Raw genomic sequence first — 23,036 nt, forward strand, 5'->3', positions numbered from 1 at the left:
GGGATGTGTAGATTAGGTGGGTTATAGGAGGATGGTCTTGGTGGGATGTTCTGAGGGTCAGTGTGGGCTTATTGGGCCGTAGGGCCTGTTTCCACACTGTAAGGATTCTATGATCTATGATCAGTGCTTTATGGGGAGATGAATGATTGGTTTCATCTCTGGATCAATTGTGATATGGTACTCACACTTTCAAAGCATCCAAATCTCTTGGTAAAACTGTCTGGAGGCGATCTTGTTTCTGATCAGAGGATGCACTACCTTCAACTCTCAGCGCTACATCATTCATCTTATCGTTGACTCTCATGGCTCACTGAGGTAAGCTGCAAATCTTTATAATTGTTTATCCGCAGGATAGCAAAATCATCTCTTTCAACAATGTTAATACTGCCATTGTGTCTCTCCGTTTTCGGTTGTTCCTGGCTTTTGAATTTCCCCTGTATGCAGAATGACACTATGTGATTTCAGAGCATCTTAGTTTAGTACCTATTTTCCTTCAAAATTTCAGGAAAGATCTTCTAACCTGTGCTCTCATATCAATTTTCAGATTTACTTTTCATTTTCTTTCTGATCCAAATGGCTTGTCTACATTTTTTTTTCTTTGGGAAGTATCACATCCACACATTTTGTGCAGTTATATTGTTCCCATGCCCATTCTGTCTACAAACTCATTATCTTCCAAAAACATGGGTATTTAGGTTTCTTGCTCTGCTTCTGGTAACTTGATCATCTTCTTTATTTGTTCTATCCATGTTTTTCAAGTGATTGGGCTTTCTCGAAGATCTGTGGTTTGTTCTGCTTGCAGGACATTTCTTTATCTCTATGAAAACATATGGTTTTCACAAATCTTGCACATCTTTCTTTCTGAACGGTATGCATTCCTTTGTTGCTTCACTGCTTCGACGTTGCAACCTTTCTCTTGACTAAATTGAAAATGAACTTTTTGGGAGTCAGCATCTCAAATCTACTTGTGGCTTCATGTGGACTGGCAGCCTGTGGCATTGAGAGATTATGTTTTCTAATGAAACCTGTTTGTACACTAGGTTATACAGAGCAGCCAAATGAGCTAATATACCAACTACTTATTCATTTCTAGGAATTTACACTTGCTGCCTACATTGCTGTTGAGATATTATTAACAGGCTCACTTGGTTCCTGACTCAGGCTGTGAAATTTGTATCAGTGGACCTGCTGAGTTGATTTTTGCTGGAGGTATGTGCTGAACCTCTCAAAAACGTTCTTTAGGCTTTGACTATTGTTCTCACTGATCTCCAAGAGATTACACACATCCAATATTTTGTCCATAAACCCTTGCCTTAGCATAAGTAATTTTAGAAAACTTCTAATATCAGTGCTTCATAATGCTTTGACTCCAGTAAAAAGCAGTTCATAACCAGTAAAACTGGGAAATAAAGGTACTGGAGCTCCACTTACCTGGCATTCAAGCTGAGCAGTGAGTATTATTTCCTAGTTGTACTGTCACATCATCAGGAAGTCATTTTTTCATATGATTCGCTCAGCTGCTCTAATTCAAGTTGATTTTTTCTTAATTGAATTCAGCATTGACATTACACTGGACAATTACTTACAGACACACTTGTCGCAACCCTGTTATATCTTGGGGTTGCCAGAAGTCCCAAATAATTAGAGTTTTCCACAGGGGCATTATTCATATTTAATATGTCTCAGCTCTCTCCATGTGCTGGTTAACCATAGAATCCCTACACTGTGGGAGCACGCCATTTGGGCCATCGGGTCCACAACGATCCTCCAAACAGCATCCCACCCAGACCCACCGCCCTACCCTATCCCTGTAACTCTGCATTTCTCCTGGCTAATTCCACTAGCCTGCACATCTTTGGACACTATGTGCAATTTAGCATGGCCTATCCACCTGACGATAACATAGTTTTGGTACATGGGCTGGACGCAGCGATGTGCTATTCTGCATACTTCTACATACATGCATCTGGCCACTTCATTCCTAAATCTTTTTGGAATTACTTATTCTGATGTATTATTGATCAGTCTAGCAAATGTTTCTTTCGCAATGATGATTTTTTTTATCAATAAGAAGCAAGAAATGTTCAAAAAGAGAATTCTTTATTGTCTGCAATACCCTCCCTGAAGGTTCAGCTTCACTCTCCACCAGGGACATTCTGGGAGGTTTGGGAACCAGATACCCACTCCCCGTTGAAGACAATCCTGATCCCCCTCCTCACCTAGGCACAATCCAGATATCCCCCCTCCCCCGGTGACAATCCAGCTACCACCCTATCCAGGGACAATCCAGATCTCCCCCTCCCCCCGGGTATAATGCAGACTCGCCCTACCCCCCCACGGGACAATCCGGGTGTATTTGGAAGCAGACGCCCCCGGGGGTCCATGCCGCAGCCCCGCCCACTCCGATCCGGGTCCTGGCGGTAGCTCCGCGGCTGCGCAGTGGGCGCTGCTCATTGTACTCGCTTTGGCCATGGCCGCTGAGATGAGCTCTGAGGTTCCCGAACCGGTGGCTCTGACAGCACCGAATAACCCAGTGACACCGGGACCCGGGCAGGTGAGGGTGATCGGAGCAGTGCCTGCCCGTGGAGGGAAGCGGCGCTCGGGGTAAGACCTTTACAATTACCCGCGGCTTCAGCTCCAATTTAATCCAGGAGCGGGAAGAGCGGCGGTCACTGAGGGGTTGGTGCTCGAGTAACCAGGGGAGGAGCCAGGGTAACTAAAGGTGGGACTAATGTAACTAGGGGAGGAGTCAGTGTAACTGGAGGTGGGGGCTAAGATAACTAGGGGTGGGGTTAAGGTAAGCAAGGGACAACCGTGGTAACTACTTGAGGGCCTGGTAACTATGGGCGGAGCTAGTGTAACTAGGGGAGGAGCCAGGGTAAGTGGTGCGCGCCATGGTAATGAGGGTGGCTATGGGAACAAGAGGCGTGGCTGGGTAACTGGGGGAGCTGGGGTATCTAGGGGCGGAGCTTTGGTGATTGGGGTGGGGCTATGGTAACTAGGTGAGGAGCTGTGGTAACAAGGCAGGGAGGGTTCAAGTTAATTGTGGGGCCTGGAGCCTGGAGCCATCTGGGTGTGCTCAGGTTTTTGTGCAGAGGCTTGGGATGGTTGGAAAGTGGGCCAATGATGAAGTGTGGTATGAAAGCATCTGTGTGAACAGGGCCAGGGTGATTGGAAGGATGGTTAAGAGTAACTGAGAGAGGAGTTTCAGAGTCATTCGTAGTTGGTGTGTCACTGCTATAGTAGGGTTCTCACAAATTGGTGAGTGAGTGAGTGGGTGGGAGAAAAAGGTACACAGGAAATTCTGTCTTGCTAAGAGTAAATAGAATGTTGGGGGCAACCCAATTGGTGATGAGATGGACAGCTTGTAAGGGGTATCAAGATTCAACGACAAGACTGTTACAGTGAAATGAGGAGAAATAGAGTGGTAACCACAAGGTGGGCCCTGTCATTGAACAAAAAGAAATTGAATATTTGTTAAATAATCATTTTGATTCAGCATTTGCACTGAAGGAAGTGGTCAGCATGCGGTCTTCATCCCAGGAATTCTGACATTGAATCAGGGACAGACACAAATTAACGTAAGCAAAAGAATAAAAATTGTTGTAGTCATTGATAAGTACCCAGAGCCAGATGATTTCTGGCCCATAATTTTAAGATATGCAGATGACAGTAAATTTCCAGTAAAGTTCTGTTATCTCAGATTCCTTTCCTTAGATTGGAAATTTGTGTATGACATTCCATCATTAAGGGAAAGTGAAAGGGGGTAAACCAAGAAACTAAGAACATTTAGTTGACAATGGATAGGGAAATGTCTATTAATGCCATTCATGTATCCATATCCTGGACACATTTGATAACACGCTCAGAAGTAACTGAAAAATTCAAGTTGAAGCTCATGGAATTGAAAGCAAATTGTTGACCTGGCTTAGTGGCCAGATACAGAGAGTAGTGATAATGGGCAGATACTCTATTTATCAGGATGCAGTGTTTCCCAAAGGTCTGTATTTGCATCTCAGTTATTCACTGTTTTTACTGATGATTTTGAAGATGCAATAAAAAGCCACATATCTAAATTTGCCAATGATATAAAGGTGGGTGGCATTATAAGCAATCTACATTGTACCATAATATTATGAGGGAAATTGATAAATTTAAAGCTGTATGCAAATATGATTTAATTTATTTAGACCTAAAATTGGGGAAGGGAGTCATTTTGAAATTGTGACAAGGTTAAAAAACAGTAGAGGTCGAAAAAGAACTGGGAACCCATGTATCTATGCCCTTATGTCATCATCATAATAACAAATAAAACTATTGAAATGCTGGTTTTTATGACTATCATACTAGAATTACAGTGGGGTAGAAATTATGCTTCAGCTATATAAAACCCAATTGAGACCACATCTGAAGGATGGTGAGTTGCTCTGGATGCCACACCATAGGAAGAGTAGACAGTGTGAAAAATTATTTTTAATCATCCAATTTGGATATGTTATGATACTCCTCCATGGCAGATGTGACTTGAACTTGGACATTCTGGCACACAGGCAGGGGCACTAACACTGTATGACAAAACTGTTAAGGAAGTGTTGACCAGAATGGTACCTGAATTCAGGGATAACAAGGTGTAGAGCTGGATGACACAGCAGGCCAAGCAGCATCATAGGAGAAGGCTGATGTTTCGGGCCTAGACCTACCTGAATTCAATGGGTTAAATTATGAGAGACAAAGTAGGGCTGCCTTACCTGAAATTTAGACGTAAGTGATGATTTGATCAAAGTTTTCAAATTATTAAGACAAACAGATTGTGTGGATGTGGAGAAACTTTTCGCTAATAGGGAATTCTTGGGCAAGAGGGCACAATTAAAAAATTAGAGCCAAATGTTTCAAACCTAAAGTAAGAAATACCTCTGCTCAAAAATATATTTTATTTTCAGTATTTAAAATAGGGATAAAATCAATAGGAAAGAATCTAAGCAAATTTGGGGACCAGAACCACTTTTATTTTGGCTAAAGCTCATTGAGGCAATGAGGTAACTTTTAAACAAGGTACAGTCACACAAACAAGATTCGTGGTTATTTACATTTGACTTAGCATCACATAACAGGAGAAAAGGTGCTAATTGGTTGTCAAATGACTAATTGGCTGAGGTTATTCCCAAGAAGAAAACAGTGGGGAACGATTGACTCCTAGGTAATTCATAAAAGATGTGAGACTTTTGTTGGCAGAAATTGAGTAGCTACGATAAAAGATCAACGGATTATCTTAATTTAGTGGTTACTGTAACTTTTAGCACCCTATGGATTGTTCAACAAGTGCTTCCCAATTGTATCGTGTTTTGTTTTGGGTTTTGCAACTGTGATCTGTTGAGTATTATTTATTTCTATTATGAACAACTCAAGGAACGCACCATTTGATTCACTCAACTAATTGTTGGGACCTGCGATACGTACCTGACATTGCACTTTCAATGTATTGCCCATTTGTATGGTTGGAAGATTGGACTGGTGGCAACATCCTGTTAGAGGAAAATATCACTTACATAGCTGCTACATTGTTGAAATAGGAAGTGTCGTCTTTAACCTATTGCTAACATTTTTGAGAGATAACAAGAACTGCAGATGCTGCAGTCAGAGACAACACAGTGTGGGCTGGAGGAACACAGGCAACTTGCTAAAATTTTTGAGATACTTTGCCCTTGAGCATTAATGAGCTCCCTTATTCTTCTGCTGTATGAGTTGTTTGAAATTTGGCATTCTTCCATTTGCCCTTTTTGATTACAAGACAAAAATCTTTGGCAACATGTTTGTTTTCAATAATATGGTATTTAATTTCTGAATCTGTTGAATTCTCATTTTACTCCATTGACAAAGTGCATGTAGTTGCTTTAAGAAGTAATATTCTATTTTGAAGTATTCAATAAGTAAGATTTACAGGGATGATGTATTCCTCACCCAGGTTATTCCTTTGTCCTGGAAGTTTGCTGGCTACCTGATGAACATATTTCCATTCACTGTATATTTCCACTAACAGTAATTAATTTCACACTGATTTGTGTTTTTCTGGCTAGATGCTCCTCTCCTATCAAGTGTCATGCTTTTGTTCTTGAAGTGAAAAAATTTTGCTCATTGTGCTCCACTCCAAGTATTACTGATATTCCATAAGTTATCTGGAAAATTTATTTCCATTTTGACTTGAGCCAACTTTGTGCTGTCTTGTGTTTAGGGAAAACAACACCAAGTTACAGCCAAAGTTTTCTCGCTACTCCGTACAAGAAAACTGAGTTCCATACATATGAAATCTATTATCTTTTCAAGTTTGAATCTCTAAGTGACCTGTACCCTGGAATTAACAGTCATCCTAAATATTTTACAACAATGTATTAAGTGTCGTGTGGTGTTCTGTTCCATCATTTTAGGAAGGTTGAAAATGTCAAATTGATCGTGGTTTACACGGATTCACATGGTTATCAAGATTTTTGAAATATCTCAAGGTAATTACATACAGGATAAAAATCATTTATAGCCTGTCCTATTGGAGTTCTCTTCATCTGTCAACAATATCTGTGATGCTTTCACAGAAATGATATTGGATTCTGTGTCCCTTGGAAACCGTCAAACCGAATATTTTGGATAGGACGTTTTACATTGAATGTGCAAGCTAATGTGGCTTTGTGAGAGAGAGTCAGACATTCTGAAAGGAAGCCTGTGAGTAGACAGTACTTGGTATTTCTGGATGATTGTCTTGGGTGTACAATTTGTGCTTCAAAATTAATGTGTTCCCCAGCGCTTTGAGTAATAATTTGCAGCAGTATGTACTTTTTGTGACATGTAATAAGCACATGGGCGAGGATAATTGGTTCAGTTTTAACAAAATCAGCTTTTTGCATAAATATTTTTATAAAGTTTTGTTTTTCATCACATGTATCATCCAGCCTTTGAGGACAGTGAGCTGTTGTCTTGAACCACTGGTGGAGACACAGCAGCACTGCTATGAGAGAGGGAGTTTAAGAATTTTGATAACAATGTAGTTTCTAGTCAGGATGATGTGTGACTTGGAGAGGAGCTTGCAGGTTTGTGGTCTTTGCCTGGATTTGCTACTGTTATTATTCAAGTAGTAGAGGTTGGTTGGAGTTTAGAAGATGCTGTCTGAAGACCCTTTTTGTGCAAGTTGTACATCCATGTTGTGGATGGTACATACCAGTACTCAAAATACAAAGGGCTGGTGGGTGAATTTGTCGTCAATATTCCCAAAATGCCTGGGAAGAATCAATCACGGGGGCAATCAATCAGAAAAGTTGCTGCTGTAAGTAGAATGGGCAATATTGGTGAGGAGGGCCTTTTCCTATCATGGGCTCGTTTCTTTCTTGTGTTTACTGTAATCAGTTCATAGTGACTGTTTTGCTGGGATGCATTTTACCGGGGAAGCTACCAGGAGATATCTGTCAGGAGTTGAGTTGTTGGTTTTTTTTGAGGATTTGGCATGTGGGGGTCTGGTAGTGTTGCAAGTGGGAGAATGTGGCTGTAAGGAAGGGTGGTGAGGAATGTAATTGCAAGAAAATGGGGGAGCAATACAGTAGCTTCATTGGAGAAGAGTCTGCAGGAGGGTTGAGAGAGGTGTGAAGAAGGCTTCAAAAGGGACAGTCTTGAAAGAGTGTGTTAAGTGGGATGCTGCAAGCCTGCAAAGCAGAAAGGCTGCAAAGGAGGGGAGAGAGAGAGAGGGAGATTGGGGAGGGAGCCTGACAGGTGAAGGAACGGTTTTAAACCTTTCAATAAAGGAATACTTTGCTAACTAGAACTGAGAACAATTTGAAATCACTGAGATAATGAATTCCTTGCAAATGGGCTGTCAAGTTTCATTGGCTTGTGCTAATTTAAATTATGTGATGTCGAAGAAATTAATGCTGTCCTTCTAGATATTTGTAGTTGACCATTCAGACATGCAATGACATACCTCTGAAGCAGACGAGGCTTGAATTCAGGCCTCTGGTCCAGAAGTAGGGACACTACTATTGCACCATAAGACCCCTTAAAATCAGATCACCCTTGCGTGCCAGATATGTCTCAAACTCTCAGACCGTGGCTTAGGAGGCCACTGCATCATCCATTAGGCCACTGGGTCTACATTACTTTCCTTATATGTTGTGATTTTAAGTTTAGTTGTAGGTTGATAAAGATTGAGGGTTCTTCGAATTCTGCTCCTGTGTGAGTCCACATACTGTATATCTGCACATGCAGGAATTATTGTTGCTTCATGACTACATCACCTGATGAGAATGAGGTAAGAATGAAAAAGTAGCCCTTGAAAAAAATCTCAAGAAGAATCCTCAAAATACTGTGCCCTAGTACACGCCATTGTCACTTTGCATCAGTGGTGGAAGTGATAAATGTTTAAGGTGGCAGATAGGGAAAAGGCATGGGATTGGCATTAACTTAAAATGCTGAAAGGCAGCAAAAACATGATGGTCCGAATTGCCTCCTTTTGCACTGTGACAGTTCTGAGATCTGATCAAGCGGCTGCTTTCTCCCAGTTGATCTCAAGCTTTTTGAGTCTTGTTGGAGCTGCACTCATCCAAGCAAGTAGAAAGTATTCTGTCACACTCCTGAATAGTGCTCACACTTGAGAGTTAGGCAATTAGTTATTTATTGAAGAGTTGCAAATCTTTGATCTACTGTTGTACTCTAAAAATGTTTATATTAGTAGCCCAATTAAGGTTTTGGCAAGTCGTAATGGCACATGGGGTTGGTTAGATTTTCTCTTGTTGAAGGTGGTCTTTGCTTGGTACTTGTATGATGTGCATATTACTTGCCACTTAACTGCACGAAAATTGTTCAGGACTTTCTGGATTATGCATGGAGTGCTGCAGGGATTTGAGGAGTTGCAAATTGAGTTAAAAGTGCACAAATATGAATGAATGTTCCCACTTCTGACCTTGGAAGGAAGGTTATTGAAGTAGCTGAAAGTGTTAAAACCTTTTCGGCTACACTGATGAACTCCTACAGTGTTACCTTGGGGCTGAAATAATTGCCAGATGGAGAGAGGGTTCCCTTCCAATACCTATTGATTTGGATTTTGTTTACAGAGTAAGTGAATGGGCTAAGATGTGGTAAATGAAATATAATGTGGAAAATGTGGAATTGTTCATTTATCAGGAAGAATACAAAGCACATTGTCAAATGGTGAGAGAATGCAGAGGGTGTCCTCGTATATGAATTGTAAAAAGTAATATGCAGGAAAACCAATAGAATGTTATCATTTATTGTGAGGGAATTGACCGCAAAAATAGGGAGGCTCCGTTTCAGGAAACGGGACAGGTGAGACCGCATCTGTAGTATTGTACACAGTACTGAGTACTTTTTAAAGGAAGGATGTGAATATGTAGAATCAGTTTGGAAACGGTTATTAAGTTAATACCTGAAATGGGTTGATGGTTGCCTAATGATGAAAAATCAGACATGCTTGGCTTGTTTCTGCTGGATTTTAGTAGTGTAAGGGGTGACTTGACTGAGACATAAAATCTTGAGGGGTCTTGACAGGTTAGATGTGGAGAGGATAGTACCTTTTACAAGAGAGCCTAAAATTAGGTGTCACTATTCAAAAATCACCCAATAAAGCAAAAATGAGATGATGTATTTTCTCTGAGGATTGAGAGTTTTTGGAACTCTCCATGAGAAGCAGAAGCCTTGACTACTTTTAAAGCAGAGTTAGATTGATTAATCTTAATCAAGGGGTGAACGTTTAGCAGGAATAGACAGGAATTTGAGGTTACAAACAGATCAGCCATTATCTTACTAGTCAGAGGCACAGACAGATGTTTCTGCGGCCAACAGTGAGAAACTGAATGGTGTATTGCTTCCCTGGTGCCAGGATCAAGGATATCTCGGATAGGGTGCAGAATATTCTCAAAGGGGAAGGGGACCAGCAGGTTGTCGTTGTACACATTGGAAGAGAAAAGATGAGATTCTGAGGAAAGAATTTAGGAAGTTAGGTAGGAATTTATAAAGGTGGCCCTCAAAGGTAGAAATATCTGGATTACTCCCAGTGCCATGAACTAGTGAGGGTAGGAATAGGAGAATGGAGCAGATGATTGTGTGGCTGAAGAGCTGGTGTAGGGGAGAAAAATTCACATTTTTGAATCATTGGAATCTCTTTTAGGGTAGAGGTGACCTGCATAAGAAAGACGGATTGCATCTGAATTGGAAGGAGTCTAAAATACTGGTGGGGAGATTTGCTAGAGCTGCTTGGGAAGATTTAAATTAGTTACTTGTCTTGGGGGGGTGGGGAGGGGTTTGGGAGCATGGAACCCTAAGAAAAAGTGAGGAAAGAGATCAGTCCGAGACTGGTACTGCTGGGGAAAGGAGCAAGTCAAACAGTCAGGGCAAGGAACAAAGCAGAGAACAAGGTAGGACTGGTAAATTAGACTGCATTTATTTCAATGCAGGAGGCCCAACAGGTAAGGCAGATGAACTCTGGGCATGGTTGGGAACATGAGACTGGGATATCACAGCAATTACAGAGATGTGTCTCAGAGATGGACAGGACTGGCAGCTTAATGTTCCAGGGTATCGATGCTATAGGAAGGATAGAAAGAGGGGGCAGGGCAAGAGAGGAAGGGGCGTGGCATTTTTGATTATGGATAACATTACGTCTATAGTTAGGATATTCCTGGGAATAAGTCCAAGGAAGTTATTTGGGTGGAACTGAGAAATAAGAAAGGGATGATCATCTTATTGGGATTGTACTGTAGACACCCACCCCCATTGTCAGCGGGAAATTGAGGAGCAAATTTGCAAGGAGATCTCAGTTACCTGTAAGAATAATAGGTTGGTTATAGTAGGGAATTTTAACTTTGCAGACATAGACTGGGACTGCCATAGTGTTAAAGGCTTAAATGGAGAGCAACTTGTTAAGTGTGTACAAGAAAATGTTCTGATTCAGTATGTGGATGTACCTACTATGGAAGGAGCAAAATCTGACCTACTCTTGGGGAAAAAAGGCAGAGCAGGTGACTGAGGTGTTAGTGGAGGAGCACTTTGGGGCCAGTAACCATAATCCTATTAGTTTCAAAATAGCGATGGAAGAGGATAGACTGAATCTAAAGATTAAATTTCTAAATTGGGGGAAGGCCAATTTTGATGGTATTGGACAAGAACTTTCAAAAGTTGATTGGGGGCGGCTATTCACAAGTAAAGAGTAAGCTGGAAAATGGGAAGCCTTCAAAAATGAGATAGAGAGTCCAGAGACAGTTGGCTCCTGTTGGGGTGAAGGGCAAGGCTGGTAGGTGTAGGGAGTGCTGGCTGACTAGAGACGTTGAGGTTTTGGTCAAGAAAACGAAGGAAGCATATATCAGGTCTCGACAGCAGAGATCGAGTGAATCCTGAAGGTACAAAAGCAATAGGAGTATACTTAAGAGGGAAATGAGGAGGGCAAAAAAGGGACATGAGATATCTTTGGCAAATAGAGTTAAGGAGAATCCAAAGGGATTTTATAAATACGTTGGGGATAAAAGGGTAACTAGGGAGAGAATAAGATCAGCAGGGCTGCCTATGTGTGGAATTGCAGGAGATGAGGGAGATAGTAAACGAATATTTTGCATTGGTGGAGAAGGATATTGAAGAGAGGGAACGTGGGGAAATAGTTAATGACATCTTGAAAAATGTCCATCTGACAGAGGAGGAGGTGCTGAATGTTTCAAAATACATAAAGGTGGATAAATCCCCGGGACCTGATCAGGCGTACCTTAGAAATCTGTGAGAAGCTAGGGAGCTGATTGCTGTGCTGAGATACTTGTACCATCGATAGCCACAGGTGAGGTACCAGAGGACTGTGCCACTATTTAAGAAAGGTGGTAAAGAAAAGCCATGGAACTGTAGATCGGTGAACCTGACATTGGTGTTGGGCAAGTTGTTGGAGGGGATCCTGAGGGACAGGATTCACATGTATTTGGAAAGACAAGGACTGATTAGGGATAGTCAGCATGGCTTTGTGCATGGGAAGTCATGTTTCATGAACTTGATTGAGTTTTTTGAAGAAGTAATGAAGAGGATTAATGAGGACGGAGCTGTGGATGTGATCTATATGGACTTCGGTAAGGCGTTTGATAAGATTCCTCATGGTAGACTGGTTAGTAAGGTTAGATCACATGGAATACAGGGAGAACTAGCCATTTGGATACAGAACTGGCTCGAAGATAGACGGTGTGTGGTGGTGGAGGGTTGCTTTTAAGACTGGAGGCCTGTGACCAGCGATGTGCCACAAGGATTGGTGCTGGGTCACTGCTTTTCATCATTTATCTGAATGATTTGGATGTGAACGTAGGAAGTATGGTTGGTAAGTTTGCAGATGACACCAAAATTGGAGGTGTAGTGGACAGTGAGGAAGGTTATCTCAGAGTACAATGGGACCTAGATCAGATGGGCCAATGGGCTGAGGAGTGGCCAATGCAGTTTACTTTAGATAAATGTGAGGTGCTACATTTTGGAAAGGCAAATCAGGGCAGGACTTATCTGCGAAATGGTAAGGTACGGGAATGTTGCTGAACAGAGAGACCTTGGAGTGCAGGTTCATAGTTCCTTGAAGGTGGAGTTGCAGGTATATCGGATAGTGAAGAAGGCATTTGGTATGCTCGCTTATATTGGACAGTGCATTGAGTGTAGGTGTTGGGAGGTCATGTTGCAGCTATGCAGGACATTAGTTAGGCCACTTTTGGAATACCGTGTGCAATTCTGGTCACTGTGCTGTAGGAAAGATGTTACGAAACTTGAAAGGGTTCAGAAAAGATTTACAAGGATGTTGCCAGTGTTGGAGGGTTTAAGCTAAAGGGAGAGGCTGAATAGGCTGGGGCTGTTTTCCCTGGAGTGTTGGAGGCTGAGGGGTGACCTTATAGAGCTTTATAAAATCATGAGGGGCATGGGTAGGGTGAATAGTGAAGGTCTTTTCCCTGGGGTGAAGGAGTCCAAAACTAGAAGGCATTTAAGGTGAGAGGGGAAAGTTTTAAAAGGGACCTAAGGGGCAACCTTTTTACACAGACGGTGGTGTGTGTATATGGAATCAGCTGCCAGAGGAAGTGATGGAGGCTGGTTCAATAACCACATCTAAAAGTCATCTGGATTGGTATATGAATAGGAAGGGTTTTAAGGGATATGGGCCAAATCCTGGCAAATTGACCTGGATTAATTTAGGAGATCTGGATGGCATGGATGAGTTGGACTGAAGGATCTGTTTCCGTGCTGTACCACTCTATGATATGAGGGGCAACTTTATTAACACAGTTAGTGGTTTGTGTGTGGAATGAACTGCCAGAAGAAGTGGTGGATGCAGGTACAGTTACAACATTTGAAAGACCATTTGGATAAGTACATGGATGAGAAAGGTTTGGATGGATATGGGCCAAATGCAGGCAAGTGGGGCGAGTTTAGTTTGGGAACATGGTTGGTGTTGACTAGTTGGACCAAAGGGTCTATTTCCATGCTATATTAATCTGATTCTATACCCCAGCTATTCCCAAAATATATTAATAATTTTGATGAGTAAACCAAATGCAGTAACTCCAAATTTGGAATGACATAGAACTGGTGGGAGGGTGAGCTCTATGGAGGATGCAGAGATGCTTCCTAATAATTTGGACAAGCTGAGTGAGTGAGCAAATGCATGGCAAGTAGAGTATAATGTGGATAAATGTAAGGTTATCCACTTTGGTAGCAAAAACAAGAAGGCAGATTATTTTCTGAATGGCTATATATTGAGATAGGGAAATGTTTCTATATTTCTACAGGACAGCAATTTAAAGTGATTGCCAAAAGAACAAGTGGTGACATGAGGACAAACTTTCTAATGCCGGGAGTGGCTAAGGCCTGAAATGCATTGCCTCAGAATGTAGTGGAGACTAATTCATTTGCGGCTTTCAAGACAAATTGGATGAGCATTTAAAAAAAAATGCAAGGTTATGGAGCAAAGACAGTAGTATATGATCAACTAAATTGCTTTTTCAGACAGTTGGCATGGACATGATGGGTTGAATGGCCCTTCTGTGCTGTAACCTTCAAAATCCTACAAATCTGCTTTTCTGCAATTTTTTGTCAGAGAGAAGCAGGGGAATTTCAATGGCATTTTCAAACAAAACAAAAATGGTGCAATGTTCAGTCAACTAAGGACAATCCATAATTATTTTTGTTCTAAACTGTGAAAATATGTATCTTTTTTCGTAACTTTGATTTTCATTATAGTTTTTACCACGGTGTTTTCAAATCATGCAGTCAGAATCGAGCTTGCAGTTTTTCACTGTTTGCTATATGACAAGATCTGAATTTTGAAGGAATAACAATGTGCTAAGACATTGATTATGGTGTCTAGCAGGAGTACTGCTTGCTGCTGCTGCCGCAAAGCAAAAACCAATTAAGCAAAAACAATTTCAACTAGATGTGAACAAAATGGTCTTAGCACATAATGGGAGTGTCCAGCTGTTTACCAAATGTAAATGACATACATTTTTATTCCTTATGCAACACCCCACTTGGTTTGTTACGTTGACAAATAGATCTGTGCTTGTAAATATGGTACCCTCTTAAAATACAGACATAAAAATCTGTTTGAATCAAGTGTTCTAGGTCAGCAGATTGGACTGATGTACTGTGCAATGTTGCAACAAATTACACTTTCTAATCTTGTGGTTTGAGTTCCGTAAAGGTCATAATGAAATGCTGGCGTTTATATTATGATCCCAGCTGATGGCACTATTGGACAAGTCTGATCCCACAATGAAATCTGGCTTGATAGGATTTTTTCATTTTAGCATTTTCAGTATAGCAACTAGTCACTGCAACATATTCTCACTGGGCTCTGGAGTTTCTTAATCAAGAGAAGTTTATTACATCAAATAAATAAATTAAAAAAAACAAGCTATCTAAATATATAACACAGTTGGAAAGACCTTAAAATACATGGTAAAACAAAGTTTCATTCAATCAGTTACCTTACATTGTTTATTAGGAACACATACATTTATGGATTGAAAACTGGATAATGGGTATTTGGACATTACTGGGTTGCAAAGGATTTAATCATGTGATTGCTTAGAACTACAGAATGTAAGAGTTAAAGGAGACTTCAGTCAATTTTTGTTTACAAAGAAATATGTGATCTTGGAAATCTGTATCGAGCAGAGTTTTAGAGAAAGGTAGGAGTGGCCTTTTGCACAATTAAAGGTTGCAATATTGTCTTTCTGTCTGTAAGAGTCAGGGATTGGAGCTGAAAGCAGCATTCTGTATATCTCTCTTGGTGAAGGGGTTTGAAAAACCCTGATAAAGCTTCAAATAATCTGAAATCTGTTCTGAAGATTTCCTATCATTTTGCATTTGACAGCAACATGACCTCATTGACAAGAAACCGAAAGAACTGTGAGAAGGTCACCGCATTTACTGTTTTACTTTGCCCACTTGATCTACTGAGGTTCATCTTTTTTTATTTTGGATTGGGGGTATATAGTTTAATTCGCGTACTGGCTTCGTTGATAACCAGTTTGCCACTTGTTTGAAGAATACATTTGCCTGAAATAAACATATCAATTTGAGTTCATTGAAAAAGCCTGGTGAATGTCTGTTTTGTTCTAATTAATGATAATAAAGAGAAACAAATTGACCACTTCTGGTGATTCAATAAGACATTTACATTTTTGGTACAGCTCATGGAGTAGTGCAGCTTGATTTCTAGTGCACTCCTCCTGTCTGAGTCATATCATATTCATTAAAGAATCTCAGATCCAGAGAAATTGCCCCCATGTCAAATATATCCCAAACTGATTCTCCCTAGTTTCTTTCTTGTGAACTGTGGAGTCATATTACCTGTATACTCTCAAAATTGAGACTGTAAGGTTTTCAGTTCCTAATAGCCCGCAGATTTCTATCTAACCTCTGCTGGCTTGGAAGTTTCACAAAGAAAACTTTTCTACTGAGGTGATTGTATTTCCCTGACTGTCCTATAATTATGCAAGAAGAGAATTGCTTCTGATCCCAGACAACAAGGTGCAGGGCTGGATGAACGCAGCAGGCCAAGCAGCATCATAGGAGCAGAGAGGCTGACGTTTCGGGCCTAGACCCTTCATCAGAAAAGGGGGAGGGGAAGGGGGTTTTGAAATAAATGGGGAGAGAGTGGGAGGCGGATAGAAGAGGGATAGAGGAGAGGATAGGTGGAGAGGAAACAAACAGGTCGAAGAGGCGGGGATGGGGCCAGGAAAGGTGAGTGTAGGTAGGGAGTTAGGAAGGGGATAGGTCAGTCCAGGGAGGACGGACAGGTCAAGGGGGCGGGATGAGGTTGGTCGGTAGGAGATGGAGGTGCGGCTTGAGGTGGGAGGAGGGGATAGGTGGGAGGAAGAACAGGTTAGGGAGGCAGGGACGAGCTGGACTGGTTTTGGGATGCGGTAGGGGGAGGGGAGATTTTGAAACTTGTGAAATCCACATTGATACCATTGGGCTGCAGGGTTCCCAAGCGGAATATGAGTTGCTGTTCCTGCAACCTTCAGGTGGCATCGTTGTGGCACTGCAGGAGGCCCAGGATGGACATGTCGTCTGAGGAATGGGAGGGGGAGTTGAAATGGTTCGCGACTGGGAGGTGCAGTTGTTTATTGCGAACCGAGCGTAAGTGTTCTGCAAAGCGGTCCCCGAGTCTCCGCTTGGTTTCCCCGATGTAGAGGAAGCCACACCGGGTACAGCGGATGCAGTATACCACATTGGCAGATGTGCAGGTGAACATCTGCTTGATGTGGAAAGTCTTCTTGGGGCCTGGGATGGGGGGGAAGGGTCTAGGCCCGAAACGTCAGCCTCTCTGCTCCTATGATGCTGCTTGGCCTGCTGTGTTCATCCAGCCCTGCACCTTGTTGTCTCGGATTCTCCAGCATCTGCAGTTCCTACTATCTCTGCTTCTGATCCCAGTCAGGCCTCCTTAGAGTTGCTCTAAAAACTTTCAAGTTCTGGGTTTTCTAAACCAAAATCAATCTTTCATTATTCTGAATTGAAAAACAAGCTGATGGCCTTCAATATTTAACCATCTGTTGTAAACCACCACAGATAAACCATTTTATTCCATTAACACTCTGGGGTTAGCAGTTACCTGCTGTCTGACACATTACTGGATTAGGCCACTGCTCTGGAAAGACACTGTCACCTTGTGGTTTTACAAAATGTGTTCACAAAAGTAAGCAGTAGCCAAATGCCACTATTTTGAAATTGAAATTCTAAAAATGGCATTAATACACGTAATCCTTTACATCTGCTGGAGTCAGGGCACGAATCTCATGTAGATAACATAAAACTGTGAATAGCGCTAGAATGGGAATCCATTATCTGTCCCAACAGACCCTTGCGTACTGTATTGTCACGGAAAAAAAAATTGCATCTGGGTCTGACCTCGCATATAAATATTTGCAGATTCATGTATAACCAGGATCAAGTGTAGATTATATCTCGCATCTTTCATCACAACATCTTGAGGGTCACTGCTTCAAATATGCAAGATCCAGCTACCAAGATTCAGCATAGATTTATGGAAATACCTGGATTCCATGGGTTAAGTTACAGGAGAGAGGACACAAGCCAGGAATCTTTTCCATTGAACTTAGAAGTTTAAGAGGTGATTTGATCAAAATTAGCAAAATATTTATAGAACAGATGCAGTAGATAGAGAGTGAGTATTTCTACTGGTGGGGGACTGAAATTAGACCATATGATGTAGGAGTAGCAGTAGGCCTTTGAGCCCATCAATTCTGTTTTGTCATTCAGTGAGATCATGGCTGATCCAGTCACCTCAACTTATTTGCCTGCTTTATCCCAAAACCTTTGATTCCATTCCGGATCAAAAACATAATTAACAACCCAGCTTCAACAGCCTTCTCTGGTCAAGAATTCCACAAATTGACTACCCTCTGATAGAAACAAGTCTTCCTCATCCATGTTTTAAATGGGCAACCCATTTCTCTGAGACTATGCCCTCAATTTTCAATATTTCAGTAAGGTCTCTTCTAAACTCCAATGAGTACAAATTTAAACCTCTCTTTAGAAAAAAGTCCCCTCCATACCCTGTGGACTGCCTCCAATGTCAATGTTTCTTTCCTTAGATACGGAGACCAAACATTGTATTCCAGGTGTGTTTTAACTAGTGCCTTATTTAGATTTAGCAAGACATCCCTGTTTTTGTACTTCATTGCCTTTGAAATAAAGGCCAACACTTCATTTATCTTCCCTATCACCAGGTGAACCTGTGCGCTAGTTTTTGAAATTCATGCACAAGGACCCCCAAATCTCTCTGCAGTGTAGCTATTTGCAGTATTTCCCCATTTAAATAAGTCAGCTCTTCAATTCTTTCCCAAAGTGCATAACCTCACAGTTTCCACCTTATTTTTCATCTGCTGTTTTTGCCTATTTACTTAACCTGTACGTGCCCCTGTACAGATTCTTTGTATCATCCTCACTACTTACATAGAATCATAGAATAGAATCAGAGAATTCCTACAGTGTGGAAGCAGGCCCTTCGGCCCAACAAGTCGACACTGACCCACAGAGCATCCCATCCAGCCCCATTCCCCTATAAACCCACCTAATCTATACATCGCCGAACACTATGGGCAATTTAGCACGGCCAATTCACCTAGCCTGCACATCTTTGGACCGTGGGAGGAAACTGGAGCACCTGGAGGAAACCCATGCAGATATGGGGAGAACGTGCAAACTCCACACAGACAGTCGCCCGAGGGTGGAATTGAACCCGGGTCCCCAGCACTGTGAGGCAACAGTGCTAACTGAGCCACCGTGCCGTCATCCCATTTTTTTTTGTCATTCACAAACTTGCTATAGGACACCTCTCATTTTAGTCATTTAGGGGGAGGGTTTCAGATTCCTGAGGCATTGGAACCAGTTCTGGGGGAGGTGAGACGTGTACAAATTGAACGGGTTACGCCTGGGCAGCACTGGGACTGATGCCTGGGGGAGTGTTTGCTAGAGCGATTGGGGAGGGTTTAAACTAATATGCCAAGGGGATGGGAACCTATGTAAAGAGTCAGAGAAGAAGGCAGCAAGGACAAAAACAAAAGCTAGTAAAGGGAATATGAAAAGTGACAGGCTGAGAAACCAAGGACAAGATTCAGACAGGGCTATTGAGAAAAATGAGACTAACACTGTTAAGAGGGCAAACATAATGGCTTTGTGTCTTAACACGCGAAGCCTCTGCAATAAAGTGGATGAATTAATCGTGCAGATAGATGTAAACGGGTACGATATAATTGAGATTATGGAGATATGGCTGCAGGGTGACCAGGGATGAGAACTGAATGTCCCAGGGCATTCAGTATTTAGGAAGGACTGGCAAAAAGGAAAAGATGGTGAAGCGGTATTTCTGGTTAAAGAGGAAATTAACACAATAGTGAGAAATGATATTAACTCTGACAGTGTGGAGTCTGTGTGGCTAGAGTTGAGATATACCAAGGGGCAAAAAACATTAGTCGGTGTCATATATAGACCCCAAACCGCAATGGTGATATCGAGAATGGCATTAAACAGTAAATTAGAAATGCATGTGATAAGGGTATATCGGTGATCATGGGTGATTTTAATCTGCACATGAATTGGGCAAATCAAATTAGCCACAATGCTGTAGAAGAGGAATTCCTGGTGTATTTATGGGATGGTTTTCTTGACCAGTATGTGGAGGAACCAACTAGAGAGCAGACCATCTTAGGCTGGGTGCTGTGTAATGAGAAGGGGATCATTGCCAGTCCAGCTGTGCGAAACCCCATGGAGAAGAGCAACCATAACATGATAGAATTTTTTTTATCAAGTGGAGAATGAAGTTGTGTATTCGGAGACTAGGATGCTGGACCTTGAAAAAGGAAACTGTGAGAACATGAGGCATGAGTTGGCCTTGATCGATTGGAGAGAATTACTTAAACAGATGACAGTGGATAGGCAATGGCAAACATTCAAGGAATGCATGGGGGAACTGCAACAATTGTTTCTTCCTGTCTGTTGCAAAAACAAAGTGAGTAAGAAGGCCAATCCATGGCTTACAAAGGAAATAAGAGATAGTATCTGATCCAAGGAAGAAGCATACAGATTGGCCAAGAAAAATAATAAATCTGAGGATTGGGAGCAGTTTAGAGTTCAGCAAAGAAGAACCAAGGGATTGGTTAAGAAGGGGAAAATAAAGCACGAAATTAAGCTTGCAGAGAACATAAAGGCTGCTGCTAAGAGTTTTTATGGGTACGTGAAGAGAAAGAGATTGGTAAAGACAAATATAGGTCCCCTTCAGACAGAAACAGGGAAATGTATAATCGGGGACAAAGAAATGGCTGAGGAACTGAAAACATGCTTTGGTTCTGTCTTCACAAAAGAGGACACAAATCGGATACCAGAATTGTTAGAGGATGCAAGATTCAGTGAAAGGGAAGAACTAAGGGAGATCAATATTATTAGAGAAATGGTGCTGGGAAAATTGTTGGGATTGAAGGCCGATAAATCCCCAGGGCCTGATAATTTACATCCTAGTGTACTTAAGGAAGTAGCTGTAGAAATAGTAGACACATTGGTGGTCATCTTCCAGGATTCTATAGACTCTGGAACAGTCCCTGCAGATTAGAGGGTGGCTAATGTCACTCCAATATTCTAAAAGGGAGGTAGAGAGAAAACGGAATTATAGACCAGTGAGCCTATCATTGGTAGTGGGGAAATTTCTCAAATCCATTGTCAAGGATTTTATAGCGGAGCACTTAGAAAGCAGTGGCAGGATCAGACAGAGTCAGCATGGATTTATGAAGGAGGAATCATGCTTGACGAATCTGTTGGATTTCTATGAAGATGTAAGTAGTTGAGTTGACGAGGTGGAGCCAGTTGATGTAGTATATTTGAACTTTGAGAAAGTATTTGACAAAGTCCCACATAAGAGATTAATGCGCAAGATTAAAGCGCATGGGTTTGGGGGGACTATATTGAGATGGATAGGAAACTGGTTGGCAGAGAGGAAACAAAGAGTAGGAATTAATGGGTCCTTTTCAAATTGGCAGGTAGTAACTAGTGGGGTGCCACAGGGATCGGTGCTGGGACCCCAGTTATTCACAAATTGTATTAATGATTGGGTGAGGGAACAAAATGTAAAATCTCCAAGTTTGCAGATGATGCCAAGCTGGGTAGGAGGGTGAACTGTGATGAGGATGCAGAGATCCTTCAGCATGATCTCGACAGGTTGGGTGAGTGGGCACATCAATGGCAGATGCAGTATAATTTGGATAAATACGAGGTTATCACTATGGAAGCAAAAACAAGAAGGCAGAATACCACCTGAATGGCTGTAAATTGGGAGAGGGGAGTGTGCAGCAGGACGTGGGTGTCTTTGTGCACCCGTAGCTTTCCTGCAGAGTTGTCCCTGTCAGTGTTGAAGGGATCCTCAAAGACAAGGGTGATTGAATTGGTGGATAAACTGGAGGTAGAATTGCCTGATACAGCTAAAAAGGCAGAGATGATTGAGGACTTGGGTTTAGGGAAAATATAAAAATATATAAAATAAAGAAAAGGCCAGGCATCCTGTAGTGAAATATCAGAGCGGGGAGATATTCCATCGTGGGTAAGGCAGCTTGAGTATGAGGAGACAATGAAGAAATGGGAGATAGCAGGAATAGAAAATAGAAGTGAAAGGAACGGAAATAAGCAAACGAGAATTTGAACTGTAAGCGAGAGGAAATTATAGATTTTGAATATCAGCTTCAAAAGGTGTAGTTAAAAGAAAAGATATCGGATACTGATGGAGGCCATGGAGTGGGAATTCAAGTCACAAATTTAAGTCCAGTAAGGAAATGTTTAAGTGTGCACAGACGGTAGCAAAATCTGAGCAAAAGGATTTGGAGGCATTCTTCACAGTCATTTGAGAAAATTACGAGACAAATTAATTGGGGAAAAAGAGGACTGGGCATTGCTCATGCAGGGAAAGTTGACAGGAACAGCACAGGAAACTCATGCTTCATTGTCAGAGGAGGTTTCCTGGGATTATGACATAATAAAGAAAACTGTATTGGTTGCATATGATTTAGTGCCTGAGGCATATAGGAAGAGGATCTAGAATTTAAGGGAGTAGCCTGGGCAAACCTATATTGACTTTGAAAGAGTTAGGCAAAGTAATTTTGACAAGCTGATTTGAGCATTAGAAGCTGAGGCCACAAGTGAAGCTCTTTGAAAGGTTATTTTCTTAAAATTTGCTACTTCCGAAATAAGCACCCTCATTGAGCACCAAAGGGTTAAAGCTGCTATACAGGCAGCAATAATGACTGACAATTATGAACTAATTCATATAACTAATCTTTTTTGTCACCCTTCTCATAAATTTGAAAGAGGTAGAAAATGGGGAGTGAAATAAATGCGTGTGTCTAAGGTAAGGAATGTATCGCTGGGAATGCTCCAAGGCTTCAGCCTCACTTTAGAAGGAAAGTACTAAGGGTGGAGATGAAAATTGAAGCTGAGCCCCTGTATCATTTATAACAAGATGGGACATGTTCATTTGGACCGCTGGCACTTGGGAGGGAAACTTGAGAAGGGGAATAATGGAGCTGGTAAGAACAAATGTGAAAAGGAAATGGAAATAAAAGGCGACAGATCAGGTGAAGGTAAAGACTACTGTGAGTATGGAAGAAGTACATGAGGTGGATGAGAGATTTTTATCAAACGGGAAAATAATCCCTTTTCCTTCAAAGGAAACATCCAAGCCAACAACAGGGGCTACTGAAACTTTCTTGCTGGAGAAGGAAGTAATTTTCTCAGACATAGTAGGAACTGCAGATGCTGGAGAATCTGAGATAACAAGGTGTAGAGCTGGATGAACACAGCAGGCCAAGCAGCATCAGAGGAGCAGGAAGGCTGATGTTTCGGGCCTAGACCCTTCTTCAGAAATGGGGGAGGGGAAGGGGCTTCTGAAATAAATAGGGAGAGAGGAGAAGATAGGTGGAGAGGAGACAGACCGGTCAAAGAGGCGGGGATGGAGCCAGTAAAGGTGAGTGTAGGTGGGG

General features: G+C 41.8%; 1 protein-coding gene across 1 annotated transcript in view; it reads left to right on the plus strand.

Annotated features, from left to right (window-relative positions):
• The first annotated feature begins 2,454 nt into the window (after positions 1-2,454).
• arnt2 (aryl-hydrocarbon receptor nuclear translocator 2) overlaps positions 2,455-23,036 on the plus strand; it is a 347,885-nt gene continuing 327,303 nt past the window's right edge. The window contains exon 1 of the mRNA XM_048616062.1: positions 2,455-2,604. Coding sequence (XP_048472019.1) covers positions 2,471-2,604 — 134 coding nt within the window. The 5' untranslated portion in view covers positions 2,455-2,470. The remainder of the gene's footprint in view (positions 2,605-23,036) is intronic.

Source organism: Rhincodon typus, chromosome 33, assembly GCF_021869965.1.
Source record: "Rhincodon typus isolate 14 chromosome 33, sRhiTyp1.1, whole genome shotgun sequence".
Lineage (NCBI taxonomy): Eukaryota > Metazoa > Chordata > Chondrichthyes > Orectolobiformes > Rhincodontidae > Rhincodon > Rhincodon typus.